The sequence below is a fragment of the Corvus brachyrhynchos genome, unplaced genomic scaffold (genome assembly GCF_000691975.1).
Source record: "Corvus brachyrhynchos isolate BGI_N302 unplaced genomic scaffold, ASM69197v1 scaffold59, whole genome shotgun sequence".
Taxonomy (NCBI): domain Eukaryota; kingdom Metazoa; phylum Chordata; class Aves; order Passeriformes; family Corvidae; genus Corvus; species Corvus brachyrhynchos.
The window spans coordinates 2,934,867-2,946,382 of NW_008246054.1; the positions used below are offsets into that span (position 1 = coordinate 2,934,867).

General features: G+C 44.6%; 2 protein-coding genes across 3 annotated transcripts in view; one reads left to right on the forward strand and one right to left on the reverse strand.

The window, feature by feature from the left end:
• Window positions 1-616, forward strand: part of CUNH9orf116 (chromosome unknown C9orf116 homolog) — a 1,301-nt gene extending 685 nt beyond the window's left edge. The window contains exon 2 of the mRNA XM_017745403.1: window positions 4-616. Within this exon, the coding sequence (XP_017600892.1) occupies window positions 4-313 (310 nt within the window). The 3' untranslated portion in view covers window positions 314-616. The remainder of the gene's footprint in view (window positions 1-3) is intronic.
• A 99-nt stretch (window positions 617-715) lies between these two features.
• Window positions 716-9,219, reverse strand: PPP1R26 (protein phosphatase 1 regulatory subunit 26). 2 transcript variants are annotated; one of them, XM_008642168.2, is made up of 2 exons: window positions 5,188-9,219; window positions 716-1,298 (listed from the first exon to the last, which is right to left on the reverse strand). In XM_008642168.2, exons 1-2 carry the CDS (start codon window positions 9,150-9,152, stop codon window positions 1,250-1,252), a joined length of 4,014 nt encoding a protein of 1,337 aa, XP_008640390.1. In that variant the 5' UTR covers window positions 9,153-9,219; the 3' UTR covers window positions 716-1,249. The 2 variants fall into 2 exon arrangements, with proteins under 2 accessions (XP_008640390.1, XP_017601126.1); XM_017745637.1 differs by lacking the exon at window positions 716-1,298 and adding an exon at window positions 2,906-4,550.
• Between the last annotated feature and the right edge of the window lie 2,297 nt (window positions 9,220-11,516).

Sequence of the window (11,516 nt, forward strand, 5' to 3'; positions counted from 1 at the left end):
CAGATGGAGACACGCTGCCCTTACCTGCATCCAGCCCCGCTGCATCGAGGCTTTGCGGGTGCTGTCCATGTTGGCATGTAAAACATCCCCACCCTTTTCTCGCCACCCCCAGAGCTCCTTCAACATCCTCTCGCACAAGTTTTCGGATCATCTGGGCAAGATTGGCATGGTCAGGAACGACGGCCTGAACACGTCCCTGGAGAAGAGCCACTGCACCGGCCCCGACACGTTCATCACCGCCTACGAGCACCTGGACTTCCACCCCAGCTACAACCCCAGCGGCCCCTCGCACTGCAGGGACCAGCCGCTGTAGCGGGGACACCACAGAGCCACTGCGGCTTTTGGCTGCACTGGGAAAACCACCTACAGCCAGCCTTGATGCTAAACAAAACCCACTAGATTACAGAGGAATGTTATTAGGAGTAATACATTAAAGATTTAGTGTGGTTGATGTCAGTTAGGTTGCTTAGGGTGAAGGCTTTTACCTAATTTATCAGTAGTGTATAAATACTAGAACAACATATATTACATATACATCCCCTTATCCTCTTTGTCACTAATGATCCTTTACACTCTTGGCTCATGTACCACATACCATTAAAAATTAAGATTTAAACTGCCTCTCTACTATTTAATGACTAATCAATCTGCAAGTTTTCCAGAGGTATTAATTAACTCTTTGGATTTCTTGTAGAAAGTTCATGTTTCTTCTCTCTCAAAACTACAGCGTTTTAAGAATTTATTCAAATAATGACAAGTAATCAAAAAGAAATTTTTTTTTTTAAGTTTTATTGGAACAACTGTAGTTACAGGCAGAGAAACTGCATCAGTTGGACAGTGAGTGCACTGAAAGAACACCTGAACATTTTTGGGTAAAGATGAGTTTTTAAGAGAAACTACTCTGCCTGATGGATGAGAAACAGTCCCACCTTACAGGTGTAACATAACATTAAAAATGAGCATAATATTATTCAAACTGTTTGCTAAGAATATAAATAATGAGTGTAACATTATGTCCAAACACCACTGCAATTGATATTCCTCACATGTCAGAAATATTCCCTATTTGTGGCATGTGGTTATCTCAAACATAGCAAGAGCTGGGTAAACCCCCCTCTGCTGCAAACACACCAATACATTGGAACAGGTAAATAAACTGAGCACAAATGGGCCCGAAAAGTTAACATTTCGAAGATTTAACATAGGAAAAGAAATAAGCAACCCTCTCTCATTTGCTGTTACTCTCGTATTAGACTCTAGACAATACCTGGAGCTTCTTAGAACTTCCCTTTCTTCTCCTGAAATGAGAAAATAACAAAGTGCTGAATCAATTGAAATAGTTGTGGCAATGTTATGTGTATTTTTATCCACAGATTTTTCTGCAGGTGGCATAATTTAGAGATAAGGCTGCCTCTTAAGAATATAAATGGAGTGGATTCTGTCACATATTTTCCCACTCCATCTGAAAACACCCACCTCTTCTTCCTTGCCTCAATTTCTTCCCTTTTAGTTTTACTCTTGAAACCAGTTCCTTGAAGAGTTTGGCATGCAATGTATCTAAGTATTCAGAGGTTAGACCAAATACAATTTTTTAAAAAGAAATACCTGTACAAATTCAAAATATCATCCTAAAAATGACACATTTTACCACACAGGATCTACCTCAAACAATCTCTTTCTACTCTGTCTTTTGAAAGGAAGATTTTCACGTTTGCAGATAAAATTATGTGAGGCTGAACTATCACAAACTGAAGGGATGAAAAATTAAAAAGCTTCTACATTAATAAAAAAATGGGGGCAGGAATGGTGTGTTCCTGCCTTGTATAAAGAGCAGCTACACGTCACAACATGTGTTCCTAAAATAGCAGCGAAGAACTGGTAATAAAAAATTAAGGGAGTCCTTCTGGTCCCTTGAGGATCCTTGAAGATTGTTCCCAAAGCACACAAAAACAGTCACTGGGGTAAAAAAATGAAGCAATAAACCTCTTTTCAGATTTATCTGAGAGCTGCGGTGCTGCAGCCAGGATCTGTAACTCACCAGAGCTGTAATAAAAAACACCAAGTAGTTCAATCACTTAATATCTAAATTAACAAGTTTTGTGCTCTGACTGGAAAGAAAAAATAGCATTGTGCATTTTTAAAAACCATGAACCAGCACTCATGAAAAAAAAGGTAACTTCACAAGCTTTAGAAGAGCTGAGTTTATGGTTTCATGTTTCTACTGCAATAAGGGATTAACTGGGGTCTCAGGAGGGTGGGAATAAAGGAAAAAGGAGTTTTCTGGGCACTCCCCAGGGCCAGCAGGGCTGTGCTGTCTGTGCTCTCTCTGTGGCCTCTCTGGGGCTGTCATGGGCACTATAAACAGGAAATAAAATCTGCTTTTGGAAATGCACCTATGAAGATTCAGCCTCGAGAGATTTGTGCTGCAGTCCCAGCCTTGGCACCACGTGTGGGACTCTTGCTCATGAATTCATTCCCACTCAATATAATCTTTTTTATTCCTCAGCTGGTCAGCCTTTAGTGATGTGTAAGAGGGATTTCTTATTGCTCCAAACCACCAGACTTCTCTTTTCTGAACAAGTGATGAGAACTGGGCCAGGATGAGGACACTGCCACTGGAGCCCTGGCTGCTATTCCAGTTCCAGAGATGTTCCTTGACACACATTTAGTTACACAAGGAAAGACTCTACTCCTTGACCACAAACACCAGGAAAGTAAACTCTTGGAGTTCTGCTACCACAAGCACCATCCTCACCTCCCAAAAGCCATCCCTTTGTATTTTGTAAATTCTCCTCCTTCATTTTTTGTTACAAAGAATTAATGACATCCTCAGTCAGGAGGGAAAAGGGAACACAAAAGTTATCACTCACTCAAGATGATGACACAAACCATAGGAGCACTCCAGTTTCACGGTCCATGGGCAGAACCCCATTTATTAAACATTAGAAACTCAGCAATGTACACCATTTCCTATATACAAATCAAATTCATCAATAAAAAAAAAAAAAAAAAAAGTGCTGTTTGAAATCAGGTTTTATTTAAAGCACAAGGTAACTGGAATTGCATCTTCACTGGGAGTGAATCAGGTCACGAGTGGTACTGAGGACACAGACACAGCGACAAGGGCACGAGACACCTCTGAAGTCGTAATGTGGATTTACCGAAAACTTTTGAGGAGAAACATTCAGCTTTTTATACAAACAGTACGTAGTGCTTCCAACATCTCTAGGAAAATTAAGTATACAGTTTAATCCTTTTAAAGCAAGGTACTTGGAAAACTTCTAGTTTAAAATACCAGCCTATTGAACTATTCCAAACAAAAGGCCCAAATCCTGCAAAGGAATCAAGGCAGAGCAAAAGATAAACCTGTGGAGAGGGACTGCAGGCACTGAGCTAAGTAAAAAACACTTTTCCAAGGTATCCTACCACAAAATGGAGATGAGCTAACACACTGACCTTTAAACAACCCGGCCAACCAACCCAAGGGCTACAAAAAGGTGGCTGGACAGTCAGAAATGCCAAAGTGAGCACTATAAACATGTTTCAAACGTAGCTGCACGACAGCATAAACACACCAAGGATGTTTATTTCTCTACATGCCACAGTTACTACTCTATGCTACACCGCATTTTGCCCATATTCTGCATCACACCAGGGACACCGTGGGATACTGGATCCAGTCTTGGCTGCTTTTGCTCCATTTCGCAAGTTTAAGGCCAGCCTGGAGGAAGACTCCTGAAGTGACTGAGAAACAAAGTGATGCTAAGTGGTGGTTTGGCTGAGAAAAGTTCTGCAGAAGACCAGACAAAGAGAATATCAGATCAATTCACAGGGACAAGATGTGAGAACAAACTCCTCCAAGGACTTCACGACACACAAATGAAAATGAAAGAACCAACAACTCCAATTTACACCTTTTGAATTTGCAGTGAAACCAATGTGGGGGCACTTTGTGTGTGTGTGTGATGTGAATGTGCTACTTCAATCCCGTTGAAAGTCAGTACAAATAAGAAGATAGTAGTGAAAAATTGCTTTATTCTGGCTGCTGGCAATGGAGGCAAAGAAAGAGCCTGAAGAAAGAACAGTGCTGAAAAGATCCGTGGCATTTGTGTTGTGACTTCCTACAGCAAACCCAGCTTTGCTTTATTGCACCAAAATTGTCAGTGAAAAGTTTCACAGAAATGTAACATTTAAAAAACCACTTCTGAAAAAGGAAAGTTAAGGGCACTCAATTCCAGAAAGTTCATTCAGGAAACCAAAAGCCATCTCTGGGTAACTGCAGGGCATCAAATGAGATAGTTGAGAATAACGAGGAATTGTTTGAGCCCTGCAGGCCTGACAGTACAGAAATCCAGGGAAATCCAGGGAGATCCAGGGAAATCCAGGGAAATCCAGGGAGATCCAGGGAGATCCAGGGAGATCCAGGGAGATCACGTTGTCTGAACAGACACACTCCTTCACTTGTCTTGGACTGCAATTGTGCTTGGAATCATCTGCTAGCAGGAGGTTCTGGGTGTTCAAAAGGACTCTGAGCAGCTGCTGAGATCACTCTGCAGAGAACGTGCAGACAGAGCCATTCACTTGATTTACCTGAATTTGCATTTGTATCTTCCAGGCTGGATCTCCACACCCACAGCTGCACTCGAGTTCTGCTTAGGGACCTCATCCCACAGTCCTCAGGGTGGGAAAACTGAGCTCCCAGCAAAAACCCACCCCACAGGATTGTCCTAAGGCAGCTCGGATGTGACCAGTGTCAGATCATCTGCATTGCTATCCAAGGCTGTGTTTTCCTAGGATCTCTTAACAGGTTCCCAAATAAATTCTGTGCACAAAGAGGTTTCCCTTCGAGAGACAATTAGAGGCCTCATAATTTAAAGTGTGATTAGCCAATATCTTATCTACAGTAACTACAGTATCCTGTAGGAATGCAAGCCCTAAAAATCATTATAAAAAATATTTCCTTAGAGCACTTTAAATAATTTACAAAATTCTACAAAAGCTACGTATGTCTATCCATGATATCCCTGTTAAATAGAATTATTTTCACATTAGTGTGTGTATGATATACAGGTATCGGCATCTCCCACTGCCTCTCCTTTCCTGTCTCAAGTTTTACCAAGGTAATTACAATGAGAATTATTTTATAAAAAGACTGCTATTGAAAAAAAAAAAAAAAAAAGTACTTACATATTTGAAACCTTTTTTTCCATGAGGGAACCTGGGCAGTCCCCTGCAGGTAGATCAGTAAATTTTGCACAGGTTTTGGTTAAAAATTCCTGCCCTTGGTGTACTTCACTAGCAGCTTCGCTGTTCTGCAGGACAGGTATTTTTCCTTCCATTTTGGAGCTGGTTACCTGACTTTCTTCCTGCCTCTCAGCTTTTTCTTCCTTAACACACATCTGCACACTGTTTTCTGCACATGCTCCTCCACTGTTATCCACTGCTGCTGCTGTCACATTGAATTCCTGCCTTGGGCAAGCTAAACTTGGATCTGGCCTCTTGTCCAGCTGGTTATTCCCTCCCTTACTGCACACCTGAGCACTCTGCTGAGCTGGGTCTCTGCTGACTTTATCTGCTTTTCCCACACTGCACTCAGGGCGTGGGGGATCCACAGTGGAGTCAGCCCAGCTGCCTTTGTGGATACCTCCTTCCTCGATCCACAGCTGGCTGTTCTCAGCTCTGGAGGTTCCTCTGCAAGCCTTATCAGCTTTTCCTGCTGCCACACTCGGTTCCTGTGAGGGGAGGCTGGAGTGCGACTGATGCCCTGGAGTGTCGGCCTTCCTGCAACCCTCAGCTGCCACTTTGAGACACACAGGAGCAGCCTCAGCTCCTGCACAGGTTTCTGCTACATGGGGACCTGCCCCTCCCACAGTGAGTTTCTGAGAGGAACTGGGTGCTTTTATTGCTGGTGTAATTTCCCCACTAAATTCACCTTTTGCCAAGGGGTTAAGTACATCTGTGTCCTGGGAAGCTGCCTCCATTCCCAAGGCACTGCTCTGGGTGAGCAAACACTCTGCTTTCTGCTTTTTGTTCAAAAGCATCGATTTCTTCCGGTCCCGGGCATATTTGAGACCTGCAATAAATTTACTTGAGATTTTTAGTTGGAAGGTATTCTTCCTTTTAGATCTGGGCTTTGCATTCATGACTTTTCTCACTTTACACCCTTCATTTCTGCTGGTTTTTGGGGGCTCTGTGTTATGGACATTCCTTTTCCCTGTTGCATTCCCAGGTAACTCCCCAGCAGCACCACCTTTGACCCCCCCCAGTCCTTGCTTAGCTTTTGACTGACCAGTAGTAGGAACACTCTCTGCAGAGGAAGCACATTTCCTGCTGCCAGCTAACATTGCACTTTTCCCTTCTGTTCTCGGAGAGTTTTTCACCTCCTCAGTCTGCTGAGCTACCTCAGTCTTTTTACTCTGACCCAGCACGAGGTCGATCTCATTTTCCACCGGCTGCTGCTTTGCTTTTCCTTTATTACCAGTTTGTTTGGTCACTCTAAATAGGTCCAGACTTGCATCACCTTTTTGCATCTCTGAATTGCTTGCAGAGTCTTTAGCCTTTTCTGCCAAAAACCTTCTGATTTCTTGCTCGATGCTGTCATCACTGTCCACTGAGCTGCTGTCACTGGTGTCCGACACAGCTGGGAAAGCACATTTTCTATTTTTAGCCCCCCGCTGGTTTGAAACTGATTTAGGTTTATTGCCTTTTTTAAGCTGTAAGTTAAACTCCAGGTTTTTCATGGTTTCTGGCTTGTCATTGGGAAGTCTGATGTTGTCTGGAGGGTTCCTGACTGCATTCTCCCTCACAGCTTTCCTTGGTTTTGAGAGGCAGCTTTTCAGCAGTGAGGGATTTTTACATTTCCACTCGTTTTGTTGGAGGTTACTGAATTCATCCAGCAGCTGAGTTTCTGTCTCACTGAATCTGACTTTCTTCTTGCACTGAGCTTTCTGGTCCTTGCATTTCTTCTTTAACTTCCTTTTAGACCGTAACAGGTCCTTGATAGCACTATCCAGGTCCTCATCACTGTCCAGAGAGCTGCTCTCATCACCCGACCCCTCCCTCTCTGGGGTTTGGGTGGGGTTTTTTATAGGTTTTCTTGTGCTACTCTGAACCTGCACAAAAGGGTTTACAGAGTCCAAGGCCACACATCTGCTGCCATCAGAGCCAGACAATTTGGGAGACATCAGCTGCTGCTGCCTCGGGTCTTTACTACTCTGAGCATCCCGGAATTCTGCGGGGCTGCTCAGGGCGCGCTCCTCTTGGAGCACAGGGAATTTGGAATAGTTACCTGGCTGGAAAAGTCCTGTCTCCAGCTGTTCAGGTGCTTTTGATGCCCCTTGTTTTGCTGTTCTGCCTTCCCTTTTAAGTCTCCTTTTCCGACTCAGGGATAATTTAAGTGTTTTGGGCAGAGAAGGCTCAAGGGTCCCGGTGAGGTTGTTTGGATCAGAAGGCAAAGGCATCTGGATGGAGTGTGACAGGCTGGGAGGTTTTGTTCCAAGGTTTTCTGACTGTGCTTTCAGAGCCAAGAAAGTCCTGATTTCTTGCTCTATGCTGTCATCACTGTCCACAAGGCTGCTGTCACTTTCACAACGGGAGGATGAAAGAAGCTGGGAAGAAAAGAAGGAGTCTGCAGTGAGGGATTTGCTGTCGCTTCCCATTTGGGATGGCATGATCGTTTTGGAAATATCCAGGATAGCTTCTGCACACATGAGTTCTGCAGATGTGTCTGCTCTGCAAGAGGCCTGCAGCGTGAGCTCACAAGCAGCAATCTTGTTTTCTGGAAGTGCAAAATGTCTGGCTTTTTTCAGTGGTTTAAACAGCTTATTAAAGTCATTGCTGGTGCTTTCTAATCCTGTTGACTTGGAATTAATTTCTTTTCTCTTGTTGCTTATAGGGTTTTTATGGATTTCTGGTGAGGCACTTTTTGTGGAGCTAATTGTCAGGCTGGCAGAAATGTCTGCCATACCCTTTGGATCAAATTGTTCCCTTTGCAAAGGGACACAGTTTGCTGCATGACCTGCCTCTTTCCTGATTTTCTCCAGCTGGTAAAGCTGAATGGCTTCTTCAATGCCATCATCGCTGCTCGAGTCAGATGTGTGCATGCTCTCCTTGATAAGTGCTTCCCTTGGCTCCCAGTAATGAGCTCCACTTCTCTCATTCTGCTCCACGAGCCAGGGCTGGCTGGCAGTGGCCATTTCTAGATATGCTTGGTTCACCTGGCTGAAATCACTGGGCTCTGCTTGGATTTTTGACTGCAAACACTTGGACTGGGCACCGGATTTCTGCAGCTTGGGATGGTGCCTCAGGAGCAGTGCACTACAACCTTGCTTTATAGCACCACAGTTCGTTCTGTTCGTTGCTTCTTTGTTGCATTTCAGGACAGATCTCACGCCGGAATCTTTTTTATCCTCCTCAGTAACACATTTACTAATTTCTTGCTGCTTCTTCTCATTCAAGAACTGCACTATTTCAGCTTGTATGCTCTGTTCGAAGGAGTCATCGCTGCTGATGCTCTGAGGGGAAGCAGGCTGGAGCCTTTTCCCAATTCCCAGGTGGTCAGACAGGTACTCTTCAGAGAGCATCTCGGCTTTAAACTTCACGGGGAGGAGGTTACTGGCCACTTTGTTCCGGGAGAATTCTCTCTTAAACCTTTTGTCTCTGCTCACATTCTCAGTACGCTCTGCATTCCTTGGTAATGACTGGGCACTTTTGCTTTTTGTTTTCAAGTACTCTTGGATGGCTTCCTCTATACCTCGGTCCACAGAATCGTCGCTGTCAGAATCCAGCAGGAGAGTCTCAAATTCCACATTCTCCTCCACATCGGTGTCATCGGAATCCTCAGGGCACCCACACCGGGTATACTGAGGATGCTTCCGCAGCAACGTGGTGCTGGATGGGACCCTGGTACTGGTGCCTTTTTCTTCCTTCTGTTTCTTCTGCATAACACAGCCACACTCATTGTTCATACCCAGGGCAGGCTCTTGGCTTTGCAGGTTGTTTATGATCATCTGAACTTTGGCGCTCACAGAGGTTCTGGTGATGTCGCCGTCAGATTCAGGGAAGCAAACGGGGTATCTACAATTCCTTGCTGGTCCAAAGGACTCCCATTTTGTCTGAAGAGCTACCAGAGGAGAAGCATCCATAAGGAACATTCTAGCAGACCACAGCAAAGTCCACAGCGGAACAGATTTTCAGACTGGTCTCTCCTCCATCCTAAAACAAAGAAAAAAAGGAAAATACTTATGACGCGCGTGCCTTCTAGAAATTCCATGTAATAATCCTGGTAACAAATTGTAAATTATTAACACTCAGAACTACTGTGCCAGATAATCACAGGAGTTACTCCTCAACATCACTTGAACGGGTAAATCAGTCACTACTGCCACTGGGCATAAAGCAGAGCACTCATCTTTTGTGGTTTGTAGTATTTTCTGGCAAAATCATAACCCAATTCAAGTAATTATCTTCACTTCTGAAAATCTTCCTGCGCTTTCCAGTCCTTTTTGCATGTGCTCCTAAATAATGATGTACTGCCCAGACACACAAAGACTCACTGTGATGATACCCAGTGCACTGGTGTGTGCAATCCCCTTTGCACTAAGGTTGTCTCAATACTTCTGCAGAAAACTTTGTGGCAAGAGAGAAAGAACAATTTTAAGGAATTCTTTCATAATAAAGTAGAATTGGTGGGAGTAGAGAACCCAGCAAAATATTCTGCCTGTTGTTTCCTTTGACATAACTGCCCTTTTTAAGGAACACACAGCTCAGCTTTCCAGTTTTCCAATGAAAGCAGCGCTGGCTGTGTCCACATGGTGCAGGATGGGTGGATGTGGAGACAGCTGGACCATGATCTGGGATGGTGGGACACAAACCAACTCCTCCTCAGAGAGCAGAGTACTCACACAATATCCCAAAACAGCTTTTACGTGATCTGACTTGGCGTTAAACACACACAGCTGAGGTACTTGGGGCAGCTCAGAGAGAAGGACAGGGAACTTATTTCTTCCTGAGACACGCTCTACAGCAATAACCCCAAGACATCAATCACCCGGCCTCACTGCAGGATAAAAGCTCTTGGCAAACACAGATCTTTGGGAGTGCACAAAAGCAGGATGAAGATTAGGAACTATTCTTTGTGTTCCAGTCGAAACTGCAGACAGAACGATGCTTTGGTTTGTGGCAGAGTGAAAAAAACCATCCACAAAACTCCATTTAACACCCCAAAAAGTTCACCATCTCCACATGGTCCCATGAGGGTTGAAGGCTTCACCTGCAGCATCATTTGGATCAAGGGAGACAGCAATTCCCAAAAAACTACAGCATTTGGGTGGCTCTTCAAGCCCAGGCTCCACACAAACACAGTGAGTCCCAACTGCAGTGGCACCGGACTCTGCCAACCTAGGGGGACACGATTTTCCCTCTGAAACCTCCCTGACCTTGCTCTTGTCAATTATTCTCTAGTTCTGGTTTCAAATTAATCAGTGGCATTAAATATTTTAAAGGATTAATGACTCTAAACTCTTTAAAACTCCTTTTTATTTACTACTGAAAGGTAACAGACAACCAGGGAAGACAATTCTTCATCGCTCTTCTGATTTTTCTTTTCCTCTGTGAGAATTTGTCCCAAGCCATTCCTACAGAATTAAAATTTTAAGTATTTTGATCAAGACCATCCCTCCTTGCTGGCTGGTACCTGGAGCAACCCAACACAAGCTGTTTTAACTTCCACCTTTGAGTCAACTGAAGATAGTTTGGATTTATTTCAGCTCTACACACACCAGTAGAGCTCAGTGCTCCCAACAGAACCTGTATTTGGCCATGAATTAACCGAAAGCACCTCACAATCCTGACTTGTGCCTGAACACACAGTTCCCAACACAGCCTCCAACATGTTCACTTGGGCAAATATAAATTAAAAACACTTTTCCTTATAATAGGCAGCTAAGGATCAAAAAGACAGAAATTAGGATACCTCATTACCTTGAAGCAATGCAATTAACACACTTTAGCTCCCAGCTTCATTAAAAAATAAAACCCCAACGTTTTTCCTATTAACCTATTTCCACAGTTTTCAGGGAAGGGGCAGGTACCTTTGCTATGCCACACCTAGACTGGGGGTATCCTGCAAGAATTACATGGGATTGGGGTGAATTTCTGTGCCACAACACCCACCCAGGGCACCCATGGAGACTGTGAGGGGACACCTGGGTGCTGCCTGAGGGAGGACGTAAGGGGACATTCACCCAGGGAATATTCACAGAACGTGTGAGGGGACATGAGGGGACACCAACCCGGTTCGCACCCACGGAGGCTGTGTGAGGGGACATGAAGGGACACCAACCCGGGGGGCACCCAGAGAGGCTGTGGGAGGGGACATGAAGGGACACCAACCCGGAGGGCACCCAGAGAGGCTGTGGGAGGGGACATGAAGGGACACCAACCCGGGGGGCACCCAGAGAGGCTGTGTGAGGGGACATGAAGGGACACCAACCCGGGGGGCACCCAGAGAGGCTGTG